The sequence below is a fragment of the Penicillium lagena genome (genome assembly GCF_028827675.1).
Source record: "Penicillium lagena strain IBT 129212 chromosome Unknown utg000003l_segment0_segment0, whole genome shotgun sequence".
NCBI classification, from domain to species: domain Eukaryota; kingdom Fungi; phylum Ascomycota; class Eurotiomycetes; order Eurotiales; family Aspergillaceae; genus Penicillium; species Penicillium lagena.
In genome coordinates, this window is record NW_026623224.1 from 2,829,846 (window position 1) to 2,855,751 (window position 25,906).

The window sequence follows — 25,906 nt, forward strand, 5'->3', positions numbered from 1 at the left end:
ACGAGACAAAGAACAGTGGAAAGTGTATGGACAAATGAAAAAACAGCTTGTGTATATGGAAGTGGTGACCAAAAAAGGAAACGGTGGTGTATAGTGCGGCTGGCGCTGTGGTATCAATGGTGAAAGAAAGAAAAAGAAATGGGTATGTGCCAAACGCAGATCACGGGCGGGAAAAATGACTCCAGGTAAATCCGGGCAAAAATGTGTCTATAAAAGGGAAGAAAAACCTTGAAGGGGTATGAAGAAGAAGTGGCAAAAAAAGACCGAATAAACCCCATTCCCCATGGATATAAGAAAACCGGAAGACTTTGGTGAGAGAGAAAAAGACCGAAATCCATACGCCGAGAACGCGGTTCGTTTTTTGCGCAATATCGCCAGGTTGTTTTTCTCCGGTTGGAAGACCGAAGTATGTGCGTGGAAAGGTGGATAGAGAATGGTGGTTTCCGCTTCTTAGATGAAGTTGGATTCTGAAGTGAAGTAGTGTGAGGTGGGAGCCTTTTTGGTCCACTCCGCCTCCTCATAGGGAGGCGTGGGCCATTGGCGGCTCGACATCGAGTCCATCTTGCTGGCGGTAGACTTGCAAGGCGTCGAAGTGTTGGTGTCGAACGAGGACGATCCGTCCTTGGCCGTCGGTGAAGGGGTAGGGTATGGGCTTGGGAGCGGACGGTTCTTGTCATACCGGTGCGCAGTGGTCGGGTCGACGGCCATGGACTGGGTCTGTGCAAGACGCCTGGCTGCCTTGCTGGCCGAGTGCAGCACCTCGTCCAGAAGCTCATCTTCTTCCTCGGGGGTCTCGTAGCGGTGAACGGGGTGCGTCGACATCTGCAGAGCACGGCGGGTCCGGCTTGAGATCGGGCCACCGGTCGCGCTGGTAGTCTGAGGCATTGATTGGCGCTTGATGAGGTTGCCCTCTCCGCCAGAGTTCAATTGTACTGGGACATTGCCGGGCGAGGACGAGTCCAGAGAGTATTTCACGCCCTGAAGAGCCTTGTCCAGCTCGCTGAAGTCTGATGGCTTGGCGTCGCCGGGGTTGGCTCCGTCCAATGCCATGGATGAGCGGTTCGACCACGGGATGCAGCCTGCGTTGGCTTCGACGTCGTCAGGAACAGCGGCGACCTGGTTGCGGCCTGATAACCGGCGCGCGCGTTTGCGCAGATGGGAGAAGAAGCTTTCCTTGGTGCTCGAGGTGTTGCCCGAGCCGATCAGCATCCTCTCGGCCTCCTGGCGGTGGATATCGGCGTAATGGTTGCCATTGGAATTGACCGACAGTTGACGACCAATCTTTTTGCTCTTGCTGGCATCTTGTTCTGTCGATTTTGATGCTTTGGTCTGAGCGACCGTCGAGTGGGTCGCCTGCGCCGTGACGGCGTTGGACAGAGGAGACACCGGCCGGATAGAAGGCAGGATGGGCATCGGGGCACCGTTGGTCCACGTGGCCCGCTTGGTGTTTGGTGGCCGCGCCTTTGCGGGTTGCAGATCAGGCACGGTATTGTGCGACACAGCGGGCGGCCGAGACGGACTGTCGTTCTCGATGGTCGGTGCAGGACTATCCGAGCGACCAATCAAGGATCTCCGGAACCATGACGGCTTTGATGAGAGCGTGGGGGAATCGCAGGGGTCCCGCGCCGGGGACCTCAAGACCTTGTCAGAGTGCTTCCGGCCCAGCAACCGCGAGGAAGTAGACGACTTGGGGCGTAGCGGGTCGACCGCATCGGCAAAGTACTCGTGGTTCAATGCCTGGGTAGACGTTGGCCGGGCCTTGGGGTCCCACATGAGACACCAGGTAACGAATTCGCTAAGGGCAGTCGGCCACTGGGGCGCTTGGAGCACGCTCTCCATGGGATGAGGGGCCATCTTGGGGAAGGTAAAGCCCAGCTTGTGGGCCAGGCGCGAACCCTCACGCCATTCACCGCCACCAATCTTCGCGCCGGACTTGCTATACCAGTTCCCGGGGCTACCCATGATCTCACAGACGCGCCAGACTTGGTCCACCTCGTTGCCACCAGGGAAAAGAGGTTTGAGGGTAGCAATCTCAACCGCCATGGCACCGATGGCCCACATATCCACTGGCGCCGAGTACTCCCCGGCGCGCAGAAGAACTTCAGGTGCCCGGTACCATCGTGTCGAGACGTAGGTGGTGTAAGGCTGTTTGGAGTGAGTTTCACGAGCAAGACCAAAATCGGCAATCTTCACGGAGTAGGTCGGAGGAGTGGACGGCGGAGTGACCAGGTTGGAATAGCGGCTAAAAGCCGAGTCATTCGGAGCAGAAGTGGACACGAGGATGTTTTCGGGCTTGATGTCTCGATGGAAGAAGTGGTGTGCGTGGATGTGGTCTAGTCCCGACAGGATCTGGTAGAGGATGCTCTTGACATGTTTGCTTTCGAAGTACTTGTGGTCGCGGGCCTTCATCAATTGGTAGAGGTTGCCGTCCATGTACTCCATGCAAATGTGCAGTTTGCGGGAAAGCGGGTCGAGGAAGATATCGAGGGCAGGCACCAAGTGAGCGTGCACGGGTAATGTGCGCAAGAAGATGACTTCGCGGAGTTCGAGGCATGGCGACAGCGAGTCGAATGTCTTCTTCATTGTTTTGATCGCGACCTATCGACAGCGGGTCAGTGGCCATTTCGCCCCACACCCTCACCCAACATCGTGTCTCTTACCATCGTGCCTCTCCGCGCGATATGAGCGCCTGCAGTGCGCACACGTGCGACGGCAACGCTACCGAAACTGCCATCACCAACCTCCTTGATCACCTCGAAGCGGTCTTCGAGCGTAGCCATTGAGGCCTGAGCGCCCCGGGCGGGCGACTCGTATGTGACAGTCATGGTGTGGTTTGCGGTCTGCCAGCAGATCGAAGAGTGTGTATGTGTGTAGTGCGGGAGGGAGGGAGAGAGGGAGAAAAGGGAGGCTGGTCTGCAGTCAGTCTTTGCCTGCAGGTCCCGTGACGAGAACAGAAGTATAGGCGCTCACCCTTGTTGGGGTTCCCAGGGGTGTGTGTATTAATAGTAATTGGCACCGGTGCTCATTCTCTGGGGAGTCGGGAATAAAGAGACTGCTCCCATTTGACGGTTCTTTAAGGAGTGACGAAGTAGTTGGGAGAGTCTTGGGGGTGGGTGGAGGGAGGATGGGATCGGGAGGGAGAGAGAAGTCGCAGAGGGAGGGGGGGGGGGGGGAGGTAGGTCATGTATTCTTCGTTCGTCGATCGAGAAGAGACGACAAGCCCCTGACCGTCGCTGACAGCTTCGAAGTGTTGGTGGAGACTGGTAATTTACGTGGATCGTACCTGTCGAACGGGAGAACCCGCGCCACCCAATGGATCCCCGAGTCTGGTTTTGCCCCTTTGTTTGGGTCGAGTGGTGTCTGGGGCGAAAGACGAAGATTCGGCGCAGAGGTCGTGGAGAGGGATCTTTTTATCATCCATGGAGTTCTGACCGATGGGAACCTCAACTAATGCCTCCGGAGGATGTGTGGTTCGGGAGTTGGGCAGCACCGGGTACCGCAGGGCACACTTAGGGCAAGCCGCGTCTTTGCTGGCCTTTGGATCGGTCAGTCGGTGCAGGGACCATCCCTCCAGGAGGAGGGCATGGTGCTACGGAGGATGGACCATGGAGCTATCCCCGTTCCCATCTACAAATCGCCCGGGAGAAATGACAGATGCGTTCGCATCCCCAGATGTATCCGAGTGGCTGGGACTCGCATCTGATGCATTCGCCAACCCCCAGTGTGTGTGAGAACGATCATAAATACCAGTCATGATCATGACCATGTACGGACCTGGTAAATACAACCATGCAAAACGTCAGACCCGACGAACCCTGGGGCGACCGTTTGGCCCGCAAGGATCTTGCCCAGCCTAGCTAGCCCCGTGAAGCAGATGCTACACTCTCATTATTCTCCCTCAGCGGTGTCCGAGCTACGTAATGTCCTCCTAGCCGAATGATCCCTCTACCTCAAACCCTCGAGGTATGATTCTGTCTACTCCCTACCCGCGCGGACCTCACAACAATTACGCTGTGGATACCCACTCAAGGACCGTACCGACTATAGTCATAGTGGGACGGGGACTTACTCGAAAAGGCAAGAATCCAGCCAGACCTCTCCACTACTCTTAGCTCCAACCCAGTCCTTGGGCATCAGGAACAGCGCGGAACGGGGCGAAACAAATGATCAGAACGGCGCGTGGACGTATCGAGCGTCACAAATATGGACGCGTTGAATATTGACTCGGGATCAATACCGCTAACCTGGAATTGGGCAAGTCTCCCTCCCCTGTTCCGTCCCGCCGGCTCGACGGCCTGGACTCTACTCTCCACTTCCTCCCAACGCGGTGGAGATCCGCCGTTCCCCGAAAGGAAGAAGAGTGGGCGACGGGGTGGGCAGCGGTCCAGGGGGCAAACCCGAGCGCTGATCGCTAAACTCACTCACTACTGGCCACGGCACTATTTAATTAATTAAGAGACCGTTCCCAGAGCCTCGGGAGGCGCCGTTGTGTTCCTTCGGCTTTCCAGAAGGGCTTCCGCGGCCAATGCGGTCTAATCTGGGATCATTAACCTCATCCTGAGCCGTGGCCACATTTTTGAGTACACGAGTTGGTCTGATCATCTTTTCCCCGTCATGACACTCCCGTCTGTTTCTTTGTTCTCTCTCCCCACTAGATGCGTGGTCCGTCCCGCTACTAGTTACCCCTGTTAGGATGCCGGTGTCCATACATACACCGCTGGACAATTGGACCGACTCCATACCTCCATGCGGACTAACCTAGCTCGTGGGCAATAGGCCCACAGTACACGCCGAGCACCCGCCCCTTATTATGTAAATCCAGAAGGAGCCTAAGTGATGGCCTCGTGCGCCTGCACCCGCCCCCTGGGAATGGTTCGGGTAGATCAGGGTAGTTTCCGGCGGTCCGCACGAGGGATGAAGAGATGGATTGTCACTGCAGTAACCGTCCTCAAGCTTTCACTAATCCGGAAGGTCAATTTCGGAGAATTTCCCCTTGGCGGCGCGGCGCTGGGGCTTCGTAATCTCTGGTTGCTTCGGAAATGGACCGTCCTGCGCCATCATCTATTTGGGGGTGTGGCTGTTAGAGACAAACTGTGCAAGGAATTGCAACTGGGGACGCTGCGAGTTGGGTCATTGGAATCTTTGTCTTTGTGTTCTGTTGGACTGGCAGAGGGTATGCTCAACCATGCTAGCCCTGCGGGAGTGGAGTACTGCTCTGAATTGCAAACACACTTGCCTCTCAAAAATGAGATATAATATTCTATGACGGAGTAGTAATCTGATCATGAGCGTGCTATACTGCCTAGTGGTCTATATTTGGCTGCCACTTACGGGTATCGAGTGCAGGCCGAACCGGCCAGTCGTGGTGCATGGAGATATATCTGATCTCTGAAACCGACCGACTGGCAGGCTTTTCTTTACCAACATGCACCACAGGGTTTTTCGTTATTCAAATTGTATGGAGAATCGCTATTTTGAAGATCCAGTATTGCTATTGCCAGCTTTCTACTATATTCAACACCCATATCCATGGAGCTGCTCTATAGCGTGTGTTTGGCAAGCGCCAGTGACCTATATACTCGGCCACTGCCATTGACTCGCACGCAGACACATCCAACTCGATCTCTTTATTGTTTGTCACAACATAAACACTCCGGCCATATCTCCTCTCTTCTCTCACTCCTTCCTCCTCCTTCCCACGCCCACCTCTTCCGACAGAACCGTCATCTCTCCTCTCTCTTTCCTCCTCGCGACCCCCAATATCGCCTGACAGAACCATCCACCCGATCTACCCTTTGCTGAACCATCAACATAATATGCCCCGAAAGTACACTCCGTACTCGGGTGGCTGGAGCGCCTCGCTGCAGCGCGAGTAAGTCACTCATTTCCCATGAACCCTAGGCATTCTGACCCAGACATCCACAGGGTGGAAGCCGTTAAGCTGCCTCCCGAGTAAGTCCTCCTCTATCATCTCGAGATCCTTCACGCTCACCATCACCAGGATCATGTGTACAATTTGTAAACAGCCCTGCCCGCAAGAAACCTTTTCAAAGAGTCAACTCCTCGCCCTGCGCAACGCCGTGGCGTCCCAGGGCTACCAGTTCTTAAACCTGCAGGATATTGCCAAATGTACCCCCTGCGCCAGTTCTGTGATTTGCGAGCGCAAGTGCCACCTCTGTGGTCGCTTCCAGGGCATTGACGACTTCTCCCGGAACCAGCGGACGCGCGAACACCCAGTATGTTGCTTGAAAAAAAACCATGTCTCTCGATTTGCTAATCCGGGTTAGATCTGTTTCCGTTGCATGAACTTCAGCCATGCAGATGAAGTTGAGACCCTCGAAGCTGCCATCGATTCCGCGCCGCAGTGTGACAGTGCCACCGACGACCCGCACTCCAGAAATCAGAGTCTGTTGGAGGAGAACACTGTATGTGGTGGCTTTCAGACCATCTACCCAGGCTAATCATGACATAGGACTATGATGACAACAGGTCCATGGCCCTCGTGCTGCAGGGCAGCAACCGCAGCATCCAGGCTACCGAGACGGGGACTACCTATTCGGAGGGGTCGAAGGAGAACTACACCAGCAAAGCAGGGTTTGCGCGGATCAAGGTGAATCCCACAATTATGGTTCTGTGGCCAGATAATCATTCGATCATAGGCCTACAAACCCCCCAAGGAGGAGCGCGCACCAGTGCCCGAGCCGGAGTGGTCGGATTCCCCAGGGCATGGAGGAGGATAGGGATGATGCGCTGGAGACTTCGCTGAAGGCGTTTGACTATCTTTGAACCTGTCTTTTCAAGCGTACCTTTCTTCTGCTCCTCTCATTCGCTTAGTTCTACATGGCAATCTATTTTCACATCATAACAAAGGATCCATGGGTATGACATCGGTGGTGCCCGTGGTCTCCACCGGAACCAGACAATATAGATTGCTGTCTTCGTCGGGAGCCACTGAGAGCCAGTCGGGCCACTGTTGATCCCAGGCCATGATGATGAATCGGGGTGCCACCGAGTGACGTCCTTTTGCAAGGTTGTTTGATCGACTTGACCCCACAGCCCCTCTTCTTCTTTCTTTTCTACTTCTCCGTTTCTTTCCTACAGTCTCATCGTGTTCCAAGCCATGGCATACGATGAGCCCCCCGATCCATACCAGGACCACCACCCTCCCTATCCCTCGCAGGATGCCCCCGATCGAATCGACATGCCCCATCCGCAGGTGCCGCCGCCCGCCGCCCCGCACCCCGGCAGCATCAACGAGGCCGTCAGCTCCGCCGTTCACCAGGCCGACACCTCATCCTACCTGTCCCCGGAGATTCTGACCCAAATCACAGCGACTGTGATCCAGCAACTCAAAGCCACTGGCCTGGAAAACATCCAAACATCCCCTTCTCGATCGCAGTCCCAACCGCCGCCGCCACTGCCACAGCAGCAGCAGCCACCACCACCACCACCACCAGTATGGCCGTCTGCAGAGCCGACCTCGCTACGCACACAGGCAGATCCACCTCATTCGACGGCTTCGCCGCAAGTCCATCATAACTATGCCGACATGCAGTACAACCCCTACCCACCACCATCGGGATATGCGAGCGACGTCCGTCCCAGCCCTAAGCCGTCGCCCGATCCTGTAGCAAATCGACGCAACTCGGTTTCCAGCCAGAGCAGTGCGCGTAGCGCGAAGACGGATTATCGGCCGAAACCGCCCGACAGGGACGCGACTGCCATCGAGATGACAACGCTTGAGAAAATCTGGGGGAAATTGTTTGAGGATGGGAAGCCGACGAAGAGATTGGGACAGTTTTTGAGGGGGATTGCTATGCATTTGGTGCGTGGTTTTCTTCCCTTCATTGAAGAGTGTGGCTAACGTGGTACAGATCGAGGACTATCCACCCGGGAATACTCTTGTTGTTGTCCCGGACAAGTTGCAGAAATTCTACAAAGACACTCATGTCTCGTGGGATCCTTATCCGTGGCAGGGTATGTCGACCAACCGTTCCGTCAAGGAAGACACTAACGGGGTTCAGACATTTTCGATGACCGCACATCCTCCATCTCACGACTGTTTCGTGTAGTCCAAGCAGAGCACTTTCTGGTGCAGGCGCCAAACAAATTCAACGAACGACCCGATATCCCAGGCCTCACACCAAGGGGATTCGAGAAATGGGTTACCCTCATGATCCAAGCCAACCCCGATCGCGAGTACGAGCGCCTCCAAAAGGCTGTGCTGAACATGCCCATCAACAACCCGGACGACAAGAAAGAACGCTTCCCCAAAGAAATCCCGCGCCAGCTCTTCCCCAAGGTGGGTAATTTGGAGCTCCGAGAAGAGACTGAGGAATACATCATGAAGCACTGCGGCGTCGACCTGCCTCATATCACGGACGAAGAATGGTCCAAGGCTGCCTCCAAGTCGTCTCCCACCCCAACCCCAGCGTCTGCACCCTCTATGGAACGAATGCCATCATACGAACGAGGCCGCCCCCCGCCCTCCGCATCATCATCCTCCGCCGTCCTCGACGACGAAGATGAAACTATCTCCCCGGCCCCGATCGAACGCGAACGAAAGCCCTACAGCGTCCAGCCGGGCAGCGGAAAAGTCTACGACGAATTCCAATCCCCGCGCAACTCCACGGGTTCCTTCTCGACGAGCTCTCGCCCAGACACGATGGGCCGATCCGAGCTGTATGATCGAGACCGAGACCGAGACCGAGACCCGCTCTACGCGCGCTCGGGCTCCGTCCAAACCCAGCCCCCTTCCGCACACCGGCTCTCAACCCACCACCGCCGCTCCCGCAGTTCTTCTCGCAGTGTCAACCCTCCCAGTGAGTATCGTCACTCGGAGGGTGACCTCCTCGGCCGGGAGGGTCATATCCCCCGCTACGGCGGCGTCTCCGCCGGAGGAGATATCTACTCGGAATCGCCGTCGTCGACTCTCCCGTTTGACTCGGGGGCTCATTCCAGAGATCATTTGTCCTCACACCGTGGAAGCCGTGCTGGCGAAGAGGAGTACTACCGCGGTATGCTCGGTGGGCAGGGCGGCGGGCCGGTTCATGAGAGATATTATCGTTAGCATTTTTTTTTTGAGCATTGCGAGCACTGCGTATCTGCTTAGCGTTTTGTGCTCTGTTGCATGCATGATGATATCCTTTCTTTTAGCGCTTGATTTCTTTGGCCATGAAGTTATGCTTACAATAATGGGGGTTTCCTTCTCTTTTTCCATTCAGAATACAAAAAGTTTAATGCGTTCATGATATGGTATGATATAAATACAACATCCAAGTCAGAGACTTCCATCCCTCTGTTGCCTCATCTCCCCCATAGCCCTTCCTCCTTCAACCCTAAGCACACCGGCCTCTTGCGCCCTCCTCCTCTCCTCCTTCTCATACCGTCTCGCAATAAGCCTCTGATCCCTCTCCTCGCGCTCTTTGCGCTTCCTAGCACGCTTGTCAGCACGCCGCTTCTCCTCCCCGATCTTCATCCCATCGTGTTCCGCTTCGATGCGTAACCCTTCAATCTCGGAATCGAGCAGAACCCACGGCTTGGATAGGACTTCGACGAGGAACCGCAACCGCGAGTCCAGGAATTCCATCTCCGCGTTCGTGTCGCGGATTAGCTCGTACCGCTCAAGGTTCAGTTGCATCCGTGATCGGAATTGCGAGAGCGTGCCTTTTACTCGGACGCTTGTGCCCGGGGTGAGAGTTGTGATGTCTAGTTCTGTGCGTTCTGTTGCGGAGATATGTGTTGTTGGTGTTACAGTAGATGGGTATTTTGTTGTAGAGGAAGCTGCCTGTGCTGCCGCAGCGGTAGCGCTGCTCTTTTCGGGCTCTGCTTGCAGAACGGCGACGTCGATGGTGGCCCCGCTGCTGTCGTCCAGCGTTAGGATCGTGCGCCGCGTAATCTCTGTGCGGGCGACGATGAGCCCGACGAAGCTGACGAAGCGGATAGGGTGGTTATTGTAGAAGAAGATGTTTTGACCTGCGGAATATGTTAGCTTTTCAGTTGAGCAGATGCATGGGAAGCCATGGAGAAATAATCGAGTTATGTGTTCAGGTCAATGATATGACAAAAGAACAGATGTATATAAAGATGTAACAGGCAGGAATATGCAAACCAATTCATTTTGGAAATATAGTAGGCTAGAACTCACCCTCAAATCCGGGCTGTCTCCTTAAACGATGCACGTCGACAGCCGCCATCTTCACCCAGGCGAAGTGGGTTGGCGACGCCTTGAAGCAGAATGCGGGGTAGAAGACCAGGCCCGCATTGTTGAGCGTCGCCATCGGGTCATTTTCTGGCTGTTCCTCCGTGGTATACTGTTTGGAGGTGAGGTGAGTTGTGCTGTGATGTGATCATGGACGGCAACGAAGAAGGGACCGCGTCACGTGGGGTCCATGTATATCAACAGGAACATTCGATGGACAAGAAAGTGAGGATAGCATAATAGCTACAGTAGTTAATTCAAGTCGCTGAGGGATCACTGATTGTTTTTATTGATTCGTTAGTTATCTGGCAGTCTTGCGAAGGCTTCGGTCGAAGCCAAGCGCTCCAACTACTCGTTGCATATAGATCGTTTCACCACAGCTATACCCAATAGACTAATTTTCTAATAAATCCTCGTCTCCCCTTCCATCATCCTCTTCTTCGGATTCCTTGGCTGTTCTTCGTGACTCCTCGTCCCTTCACTAGCATCCGCATCCCCCAACGCTGCCCTAATCTCCTCTTCCCGATTGTCATGCCCGGCCACCGCTACCGTCAAGATCTGCTTCTCCAAACCGGAGATATGCTCCCACTCAATCCCTGCCTCAGTCAACAGTCGACACCCCTCGGACTGACCCACAAACGTGCCAGGCTCCTTAACCCCAAAAAACACCTTTTTAATTCCCGGACGACCGGCCGTGCGGGTGTTGATAATGCGCTGCACACACGGTGCATTCCCAGACAGCCGTTTCCCGCACGGCTCCATCGTCACGTACATCACGAGTGCTCGGCCCGGCTCGGCGGGGAGCACTGAGGCGACTTCCTCATCGGGGACGCTGTGCACGGCTGCGTAGTTGGCGAAACAGCATTGCTCGGCGTGCGTATTGCCGGCCAGTTCCATTGTGTAGCCCGTTGATAGGATCTGGTCGTCGGACATGGAGGGGTCGTTGTCTTTGCGGGAGATGAGGAGGGCGCCGACGCGGAAGTTCGTCGGGCGTGGAGGCGACTTTTCGGCTAGGGTGAGGCATTGCCGGATGTAGGGAACGTGGGGGGACGGCATGGTGGGATATTTTGGAGGTGTTGTTGAGAAGAGAGAAGAGGCCGACAGAGCTATAGCCCAGGTAGGCGGGGAGCGATGACGGAATGCGCGCCGCGTCCAAGGCGCGTAACTTGACATTTGACAACTTCTGCTCTCAACCACCACAATGACCAACGCAAAGCCAACCGATGGCTCGGATGGGCACATGCCCGAGGCGGAGGGAAATCTCTACAAAATCCTGGGCGTGGAATCCACAGCCACCCCCGAGGCCATCAAAACCGCCTACAAAAAGAACGCCCTCAGACACCACCCCGGTACGAACCACACACACACGCTTTCCAAAAACCAACTAACTCCTCACAAGACAAGGCCAGCGAAAACACCCGCGATGCAGCACACGCCAAATTCCAACAAATTGCGCTCGCCTACAGCGTCCTCTCCGACGCGCGCCGACGCAAAGTGTACGACCGCACCGGCAGCACGGACGAGGTCTTCGGCGAAGATGGTGACTTCGACTGGATGGATTTCTATCGCGAGCAGCTATCCGCGATGCTGGACACGCGCGCGATCGACGATTTTCGGAAAAAATACAAGGGCTCGGACGAGGAGACGAAAGATATCTTGGCGGCCTACGACACACACGAGGGAGACATGGATGGCGTTTATGACTCGGTCATGCTATCCAATGTGCTTGATGATGATGCTCGTTTCCGGGGCATCATTGACCAAGCCATTGCTGATGGGACAGTGGAGGATTATCCGCGCTACTCCCAGGAAACCGAGAAGAGGAAGGAGCAGCGCGTGAAGCGCGCCAGGAAAGAGGCCAAAGAGGCGGAGAAACTGGCAAAAGAGGTTGAGGAGAATAAGAAGACGAAGAAGAAGGCTGCTGCGTCGAAGAAAGGTCCCGCGGCCGGGGATGATGATCTGCTGGCGATGATCACCAAGCGACAGCAGCAGCGCGGGCAGGGATTCCTGGCGCATCTGGAGGAGAAGTATGGCGCGCCCAATAATGGGAAGAAGCGTGGACCGGCGGATGAGCCGTCTGAGGAAGCATTTGCGGCGATGAACGCGCGGAAGAAGTCTGTCAAGAAGAAATGATGACCATCTTCCACCTCTATCCATGCTCTTTAATCATATTAATCGGTGGGTGATCTAGTAATAGTATCGTATATCGTATGTAGGGTTGTCGCAGCGGAGTACCCAAGGAGGCGGACGCGCCTTCTTGTTCTTGTTTAAATCGTGTCTACTCCGTACTTGTCCTTGTGCCTGTCTTGTTCTTCGACTGGTATCTACATCCACATTCCGCGCGGTGCTTGGCACATGGTCTCCACCCAGCCGGACCCGGCAGCCCACGCGATGTCATACCCTCTCACCGATCATCATCCTCCCTCTTCCTCCTCTTCTTCCTCCTCCTCCAAACCAGAGCGACAACCGCCATCTCTCACTCCTTATAGTCGCTCTCCCGCGCTCAATCCACCTCTCGCGGCCCCCAAACTCCCCAGATCGGGCCTGAGTCGGGCCGTTCACAGTCTGCTGGGTGCCCCGCAGCCCAGCCCAAGCTCGTCGGGCCGTGGAAGCCTCTTTTCCGCCAGTCGTCTGAGTCTCCGGAACACTGTCGAACCACTCGTCTCATCACCTCTGCGCATCAGCTCCTCAATGGCCTCTGCTCCCAGTTCCCCGGAGCGCTCCAGGCGCGAGACCGAGGATGCGCCGCGGCGATCCTTGGATCACCTGCCCAATGACCCCGACCGTCCCGCGTCCATGAGCCATATGCTTGATCTGGACGAAAAGGCAACGTCAAACACGCAACCGATACAGGGTCCGCCGACTCCTAAGAAACGCAAAGACAAAACCCACGGCCGGGGTACCATGGCTGCTGTGATGTTCGGCTTGGAATCCAAGTTCTTGCCTAAGAGCTTCACCCGTGGACGGGATTCGAGCCGGGAACCGTCGAGACGCGGCTCGTCACTGGACTCCAGGTCTGAGTCGTCCACTTCTCGTCGTCCAATGTCTCCCGGTGCCCGGTTCTTCCACGTGGGCTCGTCAAAACCAAGCACAGATCGGAGCAAGCTGATCAACATGGAAGAAGCGCACAATAAATCGGATGAGGCCTTGGCCAAACATACAAACATTCTGCCTGATTATGTGAAACCCTCCGAGCACGAGGAGTCCGGTGAGCGCTTGGCTAAGGATGTGTTTGATCGCGAGAAAAATATGATCGAAAGCAGCGAAGAAGAAGATGAGGGGAGCTCGAGCGAGGAAGAACACATCCCCGAGGGTTCATCGCTGGAAGCAGGCCAAAAGAAAGGCCCCGACCTCAGTGCTATCACCCAGAGCGCCTTTGAAACCCCCAAGGGCGACAAAACACCTGCTGCCTCTGACGAAGAACGTAAGCAAACCTTTGTTATTGAGTGACCCAGCTTACTGACTGGATTTAGAAAAATCTCCCGGGAGGCCGATTGATGAGAAGAAGCCCCGGAAATCCGCGTTAAAAGCCACCGTTCATCCGCAGACCAGCTTTGACATTCAGACTCCGAATACGCAATCGGCAGCCAACACCCCTTACGGCTCAGAAGATGAAGACGAGATGATAGACATCAAGCGAGCTCAGAAGCTCGGCATTTCCATGTCCGCCATTGACAATCTGGTGCCCAACCGATCTATCCGCACGATCGTCCGTGGAGATTATAATGGTCTGCAAGAGGAGGCCGATCATGGCCGCCTCCGCCAACGTAAATACCTAGTCGCCACAGACCTGAGTGAGGAGTCCGTGTACGCACTGGAATGGACCATCGGAACCATTCTTCGCGACGGTGATACCATGTTCGCTCTCTACGTTTTACATGAAGACTCCAATATGTCCTCGGGACAAGTCGGGGAAGGTGCGAAAGCGATTCAGGACGCGAACGCTGTTGTGCGTACCCAGACGAAAGAAGCGACTCAGAACACGGGCGGATCGCGCACAATCCTGGGTCGTCTAGGCCCAGGATCCACTCCGAGGGGCTCAATTGACGTGCGAGCCTCGCCCAAAGCGGAGGCAGAGCGAGTCAAGGCTGTTGAGCAAGTGTCTAACACGTGCGTGAAGCTGTTGCGGAAGACTCTCTTGCAGGTTCGCATCGCCGTGGAGGTTATCCACTGCAAGAACCCCAAGCTTTTGATTACTGAAGCCGTGAGTCTCGGGTCTCATTACTGTAGGATACAGCCCGCTAATTACGATCAGGTTGACGAACTAGAGCCCACCCTCGTCATTGTCGGTGCTCGAGGCCAGAGTGCTTTGAAGGGGTAAGTGTGACACCAATTGACATATCTTAAAAGCTCGATCTCGATCTAACATTCTACAACAGTGTCCTTCTCGGTTCCTTCTCGAACTACCTGCTCTCCAATTCCTCGGTGCCAGTCATGGTCGCACGTCGCAAACTCAAACGACACCATTCCAAGGGCCGGAACAAGACCACCGTGCGCCTATCCAATAACCTTACCACCCCGAAGAGTCTCATCGATGCGAAGGTGGACTGATCTTCTAAGTTTCTTTGCATTTTCACGGGTCATGGGCGGAGGCTGCAGTCTGCCACATTTGCACAGCGGCGCGATCGGAGCATTGGTTTCTTTGTCTTGTCTTGTTTTGTCTTGAGTTTTCCTTTTTTTCCCGCCCTGCTCCTGTATGGATACCCTCAAGTCTGATGTTTTTGTTGTCTCTGGTTGCATTTTCGGGTATACCCCGTCATTTCTATCCTTCTTGTGAACATTTTGGCTTGTCCGGCTGGTGGCATGAAGTGTATGCATTCAATGGGTCGGATTGTACTTTCGTTGCTCTCTCGCTGTCAGGTACGGATTAGAAGAAATATACCATATTCCGAACGTGGTATAGAACTGAGAAGTAATGGGATTGTGCCTAAGCGACACCGTATACAGACATGCAATCGCCTGGATATTATTTTTCATTTCTGTCGATATTAAGCGGTTCCTGAGACGAGGAAGTTCGTATTTACTTCCAGTGCTAGCAGCCGTATATCATTTGAGCACTTGTAGTCCAACCAGTTCTTATCCGGTAATTGGGATATGATGTCACGTGATTTCCACTGTCCACACCGCCCACAGCTGCCCCATCCCGACGACAGCTGGTCGTCCGCCCCCTCTGTCGATAGTTTACTTAACTACGCCTTCACTTCCTCGGGAGATCCAATTCGCCCGCCATGGCCGACTTTGTCGATCCCCGGATGACCTCCATCAAGCCTCGCATCCGCTACAACACCATCGGAGGCATCAACGGTCCGCTGGTCGTCTTGGACAATGTGAGCTGGCCCGCAACCCAGACGGAGATCACGACTTGCTTATCATCGATCAGGTCAAATTCCCTCGTTTCAACGAAATCGTCTCCCTGACTCTCCCGGACGGTACGGAACGATCGGGTCAGGTTCTGGAGGCTAGAGGTAGGTCTTTCCCCCACTCGCCGCTATGTTGCTCGGATTATTCCATTTGCATTACATGACGTTCTGACTTGATATTCCTCTTAAATAGGAAACAGAGCTGTCGTGCAGGTACGCTCCAAGACCGATCCCATCCCGACCCCCTTAATCGCACGAGGTGTTAACGCAGCTGTCGGTGTACTAGGTGTTCGAGGGTACTTCTGGTATTGATGTGAAGAAGGTATATTCTGAAGAACAAAATTGAATATGAGCAAACAACTGACATGGAACCAGACCAAAGTCGAGTTTACCGGCCACAGCTTGAAGCTGGGTGTGTCCGAGGACATGCTGGGTCGAGTCTTCGACGGTTCGGGACGTGCCATCGATAAGGGCCCCAAGGTGCTGGCGGAGGACTACCTGGATATCAACGGCCAGCCCATTAATCCTTACTCTCGAGTATGCGCACCTCCTCGTGAATCTCCGGAAAAGCTAACCCCACTTACCTAGGTCTACCCCGAGGAAATGATTTCCACCGGTATCTCCGCTATCGACACCATGAACTCCATTGCCCGTGGACAAAAGATCCCTATTTTCTCAGCCGCCGGTCTCCCCCACAACGAAATCGCCGCTCAGATCTGTCGTCAAGCCAGTCTGGTCAATCGGCCAACCAAGGACGTGCATGACGGACACGACGATAACTTCTCGATCGTCTTCGCTGCTATGGGTGTCAACATGGAAACCAGTCGATTCTTCACGCGCGACTTTGAAGAGAACGGCAGTATGGAGCGTGTCACTCTGTTCCTCAACTTGGCCAACGACCCTACCATCGAGCGTATCATTACCCCTCGTCTTGCCTTGACAACTGCCGAGTACTACGCCTATCAGCTTGAGAAACATGTTCTGGTCATCATGACGGATTTGTCTGCCTACTGTGATGCTCTGCGTGAGGTGTCCGCCGCCCGAGAAGAAGTTCCCGGTCGTCGTGGTTACCCCGGTTACATGTACACGGATTTGTCGACCATCTACGAGCGTGCAGGACGTGTCCAGGGCCGTAATGGATCGATCACTCAGATTCCTATTCTGACCATGCCTAACGATGGTGAGGTCTTTGCTCTGTTGTCAATGGCTTCTTGCTAATTATTCTAGATATCACGCATCCCATTCCTGACCTTACAGGTTATATTACCGAAGGCCAGATCTTCATTGATCGTCAACTCTACAACAAGGGTGTCTACCCACCGATCAACGTCCTGCCGTCGCTATCACGTCTCATGAAATCTGCCATTGGCGAGGGCCGCACCCGCAAGGACCACTCCGATGTGTCCAATCAGCTGTATGCTAAGTACGCCATTGGTCGTGACGCTGGTGAGTATTTCATTGATTTACATTTCGAATATTACCCTGACACCCCAAATAGCTGCCATGAAAGCCGTCGTTGGTGAAGAGGCCCTCTCCTCCGAAGACAAGCTGTCACTCGAGTTCCTCGACAAATTCGAGCGCACCTTTATCAGCCAGTCTCCCTATGAATCCCGGACCATTTACGAGTCGCTCGATATCGCCTGGAACCTGCTCCGCATCTACCCTAAGGAACTGCTCAACCGTGTTCCCAAGCGTGTGCTGGATGAGTTCTATGCTCGCTCGGCTCGGAAGCTCCCCAGCAAGGACACCCGGGATAACTCGGGTGAGCAGCAGCAGACGTCGGCGCAGCAGAGCGCCAATCTCATTGATGCGTGAATGGGAATGGAAGTTCCAGGGCTGTAGAAGACAGGACAACGCAGCGAGGAGTGGAGCGTTTGCGTGCATTTGGCGCACTTTGTCTCTAGCTGCTTGTGATTGCATATACTTTTTTCTTTCTTTTCGCGTCTGCGGGGCTGTGTCTGTCGCTATGTTTTTTCTTTGGTCGTGTTGACTTCCGGTAAGCCTTATACAACCTATCTATCTTGCAAAAACTAGAGAATTGTACTGCTCTAGAGTAGAAGTTTTTGTTCTCGGGCAACGCTTATATCGCCATTCATAAAACTGTTTTACTCCAACAGCTCAGTCTTCTGTTTCACATCCGGCATCAATTGAGACCATCGGCTCATATACACCCGGCCCTCCTTCATAACCGCCAAGATATGTGTCTCCGGCTTCTCCAGAATCTTGATATCTTCCAGGGGATTCGCATTGAGCACAAGCAAATCAGCTGCAAACCCTTCCTTAATCTGACCCAGAAAACTCTCCTGTCCCATCATTTGAGCCGGGTTGATCGTAGCACTACGCAAAACTTCCAACGGCGAGAGAACCTGAGCCCGAAGCCCGAATTCCAATGACTGTGCTTGCACCAGATGGCCCAGCAGATCAGTCCCAAAGCACATCGTCACGCCCGCATCTGCAGCCAGCCGCAAGGACTGTAGTCCCCGCGCCAGCACCTGGTCGTTCTTCTTCGCCGACTCCGGCGGCAGGAATCCATCCGAGGCATACTTGGCCATTGTCGAATAGGTCACCAAGGTGGGAGTTAGATAAACGCCTTTCTCTGCCATCAGCGCCGCGGTCTCCTCGTCAATCAGATTCCCGTGCTCGATGCCCGTGACTCCATTGCGGATCGCCTGCTGAATAGATGCCGGCGTGTATGCATGGCTGGTTACGTAGGTGTTGGCATTGCGCGCGACGCTAGTAATAGCCCGGATCTCCTCGTCGGTGAACTGGACATGCTCAACCTGATCAGTCGGGCTAGCAACGCCGCCACTGCCCATGATCTTGATAAAGTCCGAGCCTGTGCGCAGCGTGTCACGCGCCCCTTGTAGGCAAGCCGGCACGCCGTCGGCGATGATCCCCGACATAGCAGTTGCATGGCCGCAGCATTGCGGGACACTTGCCTGGTGGCTGCCGCGCATATCGCCATGTCCCCCCGTCTGGCTCAGATACCGGCCCGCAATGAAAAGACGCGGTCCGTGGATCAGTCCGTCGGCGATAGATTCTTTCAGGGAGAGTGTCGCGCCGCCGCAATCACGGACAGTGGTGAAGCCTCGATGCAGCATGGACTCGCACACGTAGCCCTGGCGCAGCGTCGAGGTCACTGTGTCGATTTGCCGAATGTCGCGCCAGTCGCTTTCGCCTGGCACGGCGGCTAGGTGGACATGGCAATCGGTTAGGCCTGGACAGAGATATTTTCCTTCTAAGTCTATCACGGCCGCGTCGCTGTTGTCAGGCTCTTTGGCTTGTCCGACGTATTGGACTAAGCCGTCCGCAACATGTACGCAGACCCCAGAATGCACTCGTCCACTTACGGGGTCAACGAGGTTCGCATTGCAAAACACATACCGACGAGGCGGGGCAGGTTTCCACGGCTTGGTCTGGTATTTTGAAGATTCCATGGCGGAGCGCGTTTGCTGGGAAGAAGGTAGAGCGACACGCATTTTAGATATTTCAGTGAGGGGAAAGAAACAACGATCTATCGTTGTCGGATAGATGGGTCCTTAAATACAACATTGAACCTAGCGTTATCCCCGCGTGGGCAGCCCTAAGTACGAACCCCGGGCCGGTGCAGATGGCACGCATGGGTACCCGATCGGCTAGGTGCATCCACGGTCGGGAATATGTACAGGGGTATCTTATCTGGGGAAGTATAACCTATCCTTTCTAAGAACTTTACTCGCTCTGAATTCGAATAATTACAATAGAAGAATAGGAACAGAGGCAAAGGTTATCATCATCGAGTCGTTAAATTTAGAAGGCTCAAGAAACTAAACACCACAGATTTCCAGGACTTTGTTCCCCTAGAAAACTGGCATTATGACCATATTGTCGTAATCAACGTTCGAAGCCACACCCTCAATCCGGTCAGTGCATGTGCCGAACACCCGGTCCCAAATGCGCGTCTGTTTGCCATAGTTATGGCTCTTCCTCCACCCTTTCCGATGATGAAGATCATGATCTTCAATGACTAGCTCGGCGTTGAAAATCCTCATCAGCCAAGTCAGTGGGTTTGGAGGCGTTGCATGTATACGGAGACCACTGTGACCGGCCGCCTCTGAGAAGAGAAGGTAAAGGTTGCAGATGTGCCACTCGTAGAACCCCATCGGAAGACCCATGAGTTTCAGAGTGAAGTACGTCATGAGAGGGATTCCCGCGATATCGAAGAACTCTTGTTCGGAGTCGGCGTAGATTGAGAGAAGCGGATTGGGATGCTTTGTTAGGTGGTGTGTACGGTGGTATTTCCAGAGGCCGTTGACGTCGTGCATGATGCGATGATACCAGTAAAACCAAAAGTCGAGGACAATGCCATAGAGACTGACTTCAACGGGAAGCCATCGCCAATTCATTGAGGCAGGTGCCAGACTTGCGTTGTAGGTGAGATATGTGATTATGAGTGGACGGACGATACCTCCCAACATAACTGACATCAGGGCCTTGGTAACGCCCACATCGGGTACGCCATCCCGTTCATGCTGATCACCGTCCAGGAATCCATAGATGTGGCCCATTTCGCGGAGCCCACGTAGCTCGCGAGTCATAAACACCCTAGCGGCGTAGTAATAGTAGAAGTAGGCAACGATGGGCCCGACATTGCTCCCCGTGAAATATACGTAGAGCTGGTGTAGGAGAAGTGGAATGGCGCCATGGATGATGATCCAGCGATGCATCGACAAGTCCGAGACATAGGGCACCTTGTCTGTCTTAGCGTGAACAGGAACCTCCCTGTCAAGGTCGACGTGGTAGGCGTTGACGAGATTCAGGATTTTGTGCGATAAATTCCATTCACTCTTGTCCCACCGGCGCCAGGTGGATTTCATCGAGTCTTTCGGATTCGGATTGGAACTCATGGTGGGCGTGCTGTTGGATCCCAACTTGCTCTGGTATTCGAGTTTGAGGAAAACATGAGGCCACCAACTAGGTTTTATGATGAGAGATGCTAGAAACACCCATCCGAGTTTTATGATATCGTTGTGGGCCTTCACAGGGTTTACATGAGGACGACCGAGGTATAACTACGAGAGCGGGCTTTGATTGGTCATTCGCACTGGTTTCCGTTTAAGGTATAGATCAGATGGATCGGCTCTGCGCTGATCATTTACAATTGAACTCCAGGCAGAAAGACTTACGACATAAATGCAGTCAGTGTCCTGAAGTTGTGGTTAAACTAGACCCTAATATCGAGAAGGTATTATGATTTGATTGCCAGATACATATTCCAACGAACAGTTAGACGGCAGTTGACCGTCACGCTTGAGCTCCCGCCGGTGCCAAGTTCTCCCGGATTTTCACACGCATCCAAATACATACTGCAATGGGACTTCGATTGCGAGGGGTATATTTATCACTTTACATGATGATTATGAGAAAATATTCAGGATAACATTCTAGTCAAACATTCTTTTAATCTTGCCACCTCTGACCCTGGAAGCACCTAGTGTAGACATGCCGCCAGTTGTTGCGAATTTACTGAATGTGACCAGGTAGCTGTGATCTGTGCCAATCCAGCGTATGCCCGTCGGTGACGATCACGGGGCAAAAATTGGTCCGTCGGCTTGTTAAGCTATCCCGATTAACAATGAAGCCACTAGAAATTCGTTCTCTGAAGTCAAATGTTATGAGCCACGGCAATAGTTAGAGATTGCTACATCTCTTTAAGCGTGTTCAAGACCCATACCGAGGAAACGACAGAGGGCATGAAATCTCTACTAGTTCTTCTTGTCCAGTCTGTCCAAGTAGAGCTGCACGACATCCTTGACGGCGTCCTCGAAGGGGCGAAATTTGATATTCAGATACTTCTCCGTCTCACTTGAGTCATATGAAATGGGGAGTGTGGGTAAAGTAGCCTGCTTGAGTAGGCTCGCGAACACTTCGTTTGGGAAATTTTTCTCCGCTAGGTGCCAGGCATCGTCATAACTGACCAGGCTGCAGGCACCAAAGCTGCGAGGGGTGTCGGCCTCGGGCTGTAGCTCCAGCACTTTCACGTATACCTGAGCCAGGTCATCGATGTGCACATAGCCCCCGTGGATGGGGGCCGGGCAGTCGGTCCCGGTCAAGCTGCGCAGCAGGATTCCAGACGAGCTACCCTTGCTTATCGCGGTGTCGGAATCTAGCACCAACTCATCGCGCCCGTAGACATACCCCGGAATGATAGTGGCGACGGAGAAATGTGGCTTCTGTTGCTTCACGAATGAATCAACGTTGTTGATCTCCGTGATCTTGGCGAGGACATAGGCCTCAAACACATTAGAAAAGGCTTCAGGGATCTCGGGTAGCTGCACGCGGGAGCTCGCAGTAACTGTGACGGAGGGATCGGGCATCGGAGCCATGTTCGCGACAATCGACGAAGTAATGAGCACCCGCTTGATCCCAGGGTATTTGAGTGCCGATGTAAGTAGGTTCGCTGTACCCTCCACTGTAGGCTTCCAGATTTGGTTGACAGGGTCAAAACCGGGCACGGGAACAGGGGACCCGGCGTGGATCACGTAGGTGATATTTTGCAATGCAGCGTCAAACGCCTGACTCAAAATGCTATCCGGAACAACAGTGTAGGTCAGTCGGTTACCAGGTTGAAGCTTTTGAATGACCGGGTTGGACAAGACAGTCTGGGCTTTAGCCTCGGAGCGCACGGTAATCCGGACTTCATTTTCATCTTTTAGAAGCTCCTGCAGTATTCGGAAACCAATCAGCCCGGTGGCGCCGGTGAGAAGAATACAAGGAGCCATGATGTGGAGGAGAAGAAGGAGGGGAATTGCGTCAAGTAGGGAGGAAAGGCGCTAATTGATAGTAGGGGCGAAGTATCTAACGAGAAGTGATGGAAAAACAAGAGAAACTACTATCCTAGGACTAGTCGCAAGGAAATATTTAACCGGCCCCTTTCATAAAGGGTCCGTAATAAATTGTAATTTATGAAAGGGGCCGGTTAGGTATCTCTATGTAGGGGATTTCCTCTGCCGTGTGGCTTTCCTATTTTAGGGGCCGCCGCTTTAGTGATGGCGCTCAGAGTCAGCACGTGACAGATCCAGACCCTAAGAGTAATAGGTGTCCGAGGTTGTAACGATGTGCGAAGACCGTAAAACAACTAAATACAGCCCGCTTCAGCCCTCGAGAGCTGGCAGTAAGGCCTCTCATCTAGCACTAGGAGGCTACTAAGTGGGTAGACAACCCACTCTTTCCCCATCTATTGCATTATAGTTTCTGCAGGCCGCCGGAACGATCTAGGAATTCATCGATGTCTAGATTTTTGTGCTCGATCAGACTGTGGGTGCGCAGATCAATGTCTAGCACTCGAGTCGGGATGGGTCTGAAGAATTGAATAGGACAGAGTGGCGTTTCCCTCTCCAAGCATCTTTGTCCCTCTCAGATACTATTTTATACTGCAAGTAGCACAAGTAGCTATTGAAAAAGAAATGGCCGGTACGTATATCACTCTCAAATCCAAATCCAAATCCTCCAAGCTTCTCCTACCACTCCTCCACCATCCAATCCAAAACGGCACTCCATTCTCATTTCTGTTGAGCAACCACCCGCTCGGCATTTTCCATCTATACATGCGAATCATTAGCTACTTCTTTAACCGCATGGTTAAGGATCTCGACAGCAACAGCGACCGGTACGGCTTCCTGGGCGCCAGCAGATACATAGCAAACGAGCGCGCGACAGCCAACGAGGTCATGATCCTAGCGTACTTGTGCACGTACGAGGGTTTGCATACATTTGCTCATGCGGAAGGTGGCGTGCATCGCGAGGCTTGGAGCTATTGGAATACCGAGGTTATGGCCAAGGGGAAGACTGAGGAGGGTCGCATGTTCAGCATCATGTATGAGGCCTACCAGGTCCCCGTCGGGAAGTGGGAGAACATCTATGTGAACTATGATCCCAGTGGACTGGGCGCGATGACACAGAAGGTCAATGTTCATGGCCGGGAGAAGTGGGTCCGTCCGTTAATTGATACAAGGAAGGGGCTGTTGAGGAACAGCAAGGGGCGGATGGCAGTGAGCGCGGAGAATGACCGAGAGATCTATGGAGATGACCCGTATGCGAATGAAACCGCTCGATTGGGCCCTAAGAGCTGATGCAGAATATCACGTTGTCAGTTGTGGGAGCAAATCATCCTACATCCACTGCTGAATGTATGTCCTTTCGAACCGAGCTGGTATGCCGATATTCGCCTCTCTGGCTTCTAGTTCCTTACTTCGCAGGGTTTGGCTTGTGCGCTTCAAATGCCAGCCGTGCGCTCTATACTTTTGTTGCCGATGTTGTACCTGTGGAAGAAAATTTCAGCCAAATTCTAGTGACGACTCGAAACCCATCTCTGAATAAAATCTCACTCGGTCTCTGCCTTACTAGCGACCAGGCAGCATGGCTCAAGAAACAGCGATTTCGCTTTGGTGAATTGATCATTGAGGAGGGCTGTATACAAACCGACAAGGGCGGCATTGGTCATGCTGCGTTCGGATTGGAAGGACAGACTAAACCGATCCAGAAGGGACTATCATATCATTGATCAAAGGTTTCCAACTGTAACCTTTTGTTGCGAACTAATCAATCGCTACGGTACACGTAATTATTCCAGCCTCTCGAATTTACTAACCAGTTTGGGCTAGTTTAGGCAACAAACACATGTGGCACTGGTTCCTCTTTCTGGAAGAATATCTTCCAAGTGCCAAGTCTGAATGGCTTTTTTATCTACATATTCTTCCAAGGTGCCTGCCTAGTCCAGAAACATCATGTCGTTATTAAAATTACCTACCGAATTATTGCAGCTCATCGCAACAACGCTCTCGGATGGACATCTTTCCTGTCTACTGCAGGTGAACCACCATCTGTACGGCCTACTTCTTCCATATCTCTATCGGCGCCGTCAAACGTATGGAGTCGATGAATGCGGGTGGCCAGCAAATTTTATGCGGACTATCGCTACTGGGAATGAACGAGGCACGCAGAATTTCCTACACTACGGTGCCAACGTGGATATTATCTGCGGAAATTGTTTCCTACGTGCAGCAAAAGTTCCGATCTTGCCCTGGTTTGACATGCAGACGCCCCTTAATATCGCAGCTAGCATAGGGAATGACGCGCTGGTGGTAATGTTGCTAGACCACGGGGCCGGAATCAACGGAGTGGTGCAAGAAAACTGGGGACCTTCTCGTATGCACACCCAGCCGGCTGTCGTGGATGCTCTATTATCAGGGCATGAGAGTACTGTTAGACTTCTTCTGGAGCGTGGGTCGGATCTCCAAGGACCTCATATAGCGGCTGGCGGACTGGTCAGCTACGCGGTAGATACGGGTCATTTGGCGATGCTCAAGCTTCTGGCTGAGTTCGGGGCAGATATGAACATCCCATATGCTGGCGTGTATCCTTTATACAAGGCAGTGTGCTCGACGCAACTATCGACTGATATAGTGCGATTCCTGCTAGACTATGGCGCAGAAATAGCCCCTATTGATGATGGTCATGGGCGTCTTATGAAAGAGGTGTTAAACCGTGGGACCATCGATACAGCCCGGTTGCTGCTAGAACGCGGAGCGGTATATCCCCCAGATGAATTCCGTTCGGCTATCTACTTCGGCACGCTCGATACTATCCGCCTGCTGATTGAATACGGCATGAAGCCTGATATCGAGTGGCTCAATATAGCTATAAGAACGCAGCGGCTCAACGTGCTGCAGCTTCTCCTCGAGGGGGGTTTTGATCTGAACACCAGAGACTCCGGAGGGTGTACAGTCCTGCATTATGCAGTAGGCCAGTGCGGCTTTGAATGGCCTACTCAGAGAATTGAACCACTGCCATGCGGGCTTCCATACTTTGGATCCGGCCGACTTGTGCGCCATATAAACGTCATCCCCCCGCAAAATGTATCAACCCCATGCAACAATCATGACAACGAAAGGGACGACGCGAAAGACATCCTGCGCTATCTGATCCACATGGGGGCGGATGTTAATGCCATGGATGGGCAAGGTCGGACCCCGCTGTATCTGGCCCGGAAATACGCACCGGCTGTGGAGCAGATACTGCTAGATAATGGTGCCAATTCTGAGAGAATGTTTCTAAAAGAGGAAGAGAGCGATGATGATTGATGGTGAAGCTAAGATCTACGTAGTGACGAACAGTTCGCCGCTATTCGCCGGCAGGGTGACGCGATATCAGACATCGAAGCAAGAGCGCGAATTCATAGTTCTCATTCTCTGAATAAAGATGACTTCAGAACTGGATTCAAAATCATCGTCTCAATGGTCTATAATCAGGTAGTTTGTGAAGCCCAGGTATGCGATGGTCAGACTCGTTCGAACCGTTTTTTCGG

General features: G+C 53.4%; 15 protein-coding genes across 15 annotated transcripts; 9 read left to right on the forward strand and 6 right to left on the reverse strand.

The window, feature by feature from the left end:
- Positions 1–450: 450 nt before the first annotated feature.
- N7510_006353 (serine/threonine-protein kinase) lies at positions 451–2,825 on the reverse strand (the record flags this gene model as incomplete). The annotated part of the gene is made up of 2 exons (XM_056978279.1): positions 451–2,598; positions 2,661–2,825. The coding sequence occupies 2 exons, from the start codon at positions 2,823–2,825 to the stop codon at positions 451–453; spliced, it is 2,313 nt and encodes a 770-aa protein (XP_056834311.1).
- A 3,180-nt stretch (positions 2,826–6,005) lies between these two features.
- Positions 6,006–6,461, forward strand: N7510_006354 (uncharacterized protein; the record flags this gene model as incomplete). The annotated part of the gene is made up of 2 exons (XM_056978280.1): positions 6,006–6,236; positions 6,288–6,461. The coding sequence occupies 2 exons, from the start codon at positions 6,006–6,008 to the stop codon at positions 6,459–6,461; spliced, it is 405 nt and encodes a 134-aa protein (XP_056834312.1).
- A 32-nt stretch (positions 6,462–6,493) lies between these two features.
- On the forward strand, positions 6,494–6,766 carry N7510_006355 (uncharacterized protein; the record flags this gene model as incomplete). Its single annotated transcript, XM_056978281.1, has 1 exon — positions 6,494–6,766. One exon carries the CDS (start codon positions 6,494–6,496, stop codon positions 6,764–6,766), a length of 273 nt encoding a protein of 90 aa, XP_056834313.1.
- Positions 6,767–7,120: 354 nt separating this feature from the next.
- Positions 7,121–9,070, forward strand: N7510_006356 (uncharacterized protein; the record flags this gene model as incomplete). The annotated part of the gene is made up of 3 exons (XM_056978282.1): positions 7,121–7,825; positions 7,875–7,977; positions 8,025–9,070. The coding sequence occupies 3 exons, from the start codon at positions 7,121–7,123 to the stop codon at positions 9,068–9,070; spliced, it is 1,854 nt and encodes a 617-aa protein (XP_056834314.1).
- Positions 9,071–9,280: 210 nt separating this feature from the next.
- N7510_006357 (OB-fold domain-containing protein) lies at positions 9,281–10,280 on the reverse strand (the record flags this gene model as incomplete). The annotated part of the gene is made up of 2 exons (XM_056978283.1): positions 9,281–9,975; positions 10,148–10,280. The coding sequence occupies 2 exons, from the start codon at positions 10,278–10,280 to the stop codon at positions 9,281–9,283; spliced, it is 828 nt and encodes a 275-aa protein (XP_056834315.1).
- A 323-nt stretch (positions 10,281–10,603) lies between these two features.
- N7510_006358 (putative DRAP deaminase) lies at positions 10,604–11,257 on the reverse strand (the record flags this gene model as incomplete). The annotated part of the gene is made up of 1 exon (XM_056978284.1): positions 10,604–11,257. The coding sequence occupies one exon, from the start codon at positions 11,255–11,257 to the stop codon at positions 10,604–10,606; it is 654 nt and encodes a 217-aa protein (XP_056834316.1).
- A 145-nt stretch (positions 11,258–11,402) lies between these two features.
- N7510_006359 (DnaJ domain protein) lies at positions 11,403–12,334 on the forward strand (the record flags this gene model as incomplete). Its single annotated transcript, XM_056978285.1, has 2 exons — positions 11,403–11,550; positions 11,601–12,334. The coding sequence occupies 2 exons, from the start codon at positions 11,403–11,405 to the stop codon at positions 12,332–12,334; spliced, it is 882 nt and encodes a 293-aa protein (XP_056834317.1).
- A 258-nt stretch (positions 12,335–12,592) lies between these two features.
- On the forward strand, positions 12,593–14,752 carry N7510_006360 (universal stress protein family domain protein; the record flags this gene model as incomplete). Its single annotated transcript, XM_056978286.1, has 3 exons — positions 12,593–13,625; positions 13,675–14,518; positions 14,581–14,752. 3 exons carry the CDS (start codon positions 12,593–12,595, stop codon positions 14,750–14,752), a joined length of 2,049 nt encoding a protein of 682 aa, XP_056834318.1.
- A 677-nt stretch (positions 14,753–15,429) lies between these two features.
- N7510_006361 (H(+)-transporting V1 sector ATPase subunit B) lies at positions 15,430–17,376 on the forward strand (the record flags this gene model as incomplete). Its single annotated transcript, XM_056978287.1, has 8 exons — positions 15,430–15,528; positions 15,582–15,666; positions 15,755–15,774; positions 15,848–15,883; positions 15,937–16,098; positions 16,150–16,741; positions 16,789–17,007; positions 17,060–17,376. The coding sequence occupies 8 exons, from the start codon at positions 15,430–15,432 to the stop codon at positions 17,374–17,376; spliced, it is 1,530 nt and encodes a 509-aa protein (XP_056834319.1).
- Positions 17,377–17,666: 290 nt separating this feature from the next.
- Positions 17,667–18,998, reverse strand: N7510_006362 (metal-dependent hydrolase family protein; the record flags this gene model as incomplete). The annotated part of the gene is made up of 1 exon (XM_056978288.1): positions 17,667–18,998. The coding sequence occupies one exon, from the start codon at positions 18,996–18,998 to the stop codon at positions 17,667–17,669; it is 1,332 nt and encodes a 443-aa protein (XP_056834320.1).
- A 402-nt stretch (positions 18,999–19,400) lies between these two features.
- On the reverse strand, positions 19,401–20,447 carry N7510_006363 (sterol desaturase family protein; the record flags this gene model as incomplete). The annotated part of the gene is made up of 1 exon (XM_056978289.1): positions 19,401–20,447. The coding sequence occupies one exon, from the start codon at positions 20,445–20,447 to the stop codon at positions 19,401–19,403; it is 1,047 nt and encodes a 348-aa protein (XP_056834321.1).
- Positions 20,448–21,305: 858 nt separating this feature from the next.
- Positions 21,306–22,322, reverse strand: N7510_006364 (cinnamoyl-CoA reductase; the record flags this gene model as incomplete). The annotated part of the gene is made up of 1 exon (XM_056978290.1): positions 21,306–22,322. The coding sequence occupies one exon, from the start codon at positions 22,320–22,322 to the stop codon at positions 21,306–21,308; it is 1,017 nt and encodes a 338-aa protein (XP_056834322.1).
- Positions 22,323–23,006: 684 nt separating this feature from the next.
- On the forward strand, positions 23,007–23,672 carry N7510_006365 (uncharacterized protein; the record flags this gene model as incomplete). Its single annotated transcript, XM_056978291.1, has 1 exon — positions 23,007–23,672. One exon carries the CDS (start codon positions 23,007–23,009, stop codon positions 23,670–23,672), a length of 666 nt encoding a protein of 221 aa, XP_056834323.1.
- Positions 23,673–23,731: 59 nt separating this feature from the next.
- N7510_006366 (uncharacterized protein) lies at positions 23,732–24,103 on the forward strand (the record flags this gene model as incomplete). The annotated part of the gene is made up of 1 exon (XM_056978292.1): positions 23,732–24,103. One exon carries the CDS (start codon positions 23,732–23,734, stop codon positions 24,101–24,103), a length of 372 nt encoding a protein of 123 aa, XP_056834324.1.
- A 529-nt stretch (positions 24,104–24,632) lies between these two features.
- On the forward strand, positions 24,633–25,682 carry N7510_006367 (ankyrin repeat domain-containing protein; the record flags this gene model as incomplete). Its single annotated transcript, XM_056978293.1, has 1 exon — positions 24,633–25,682. The coding sequence occupies one exon, from the start codon at positions 24,633–24,635 to the stop codon at positions 25,680–25,682; it is 1,050 nt and encodes a 349-aa protein (XP_056834325.1).
- Positions 25,683–25,906: the final 224 nt, after the last annotated feature.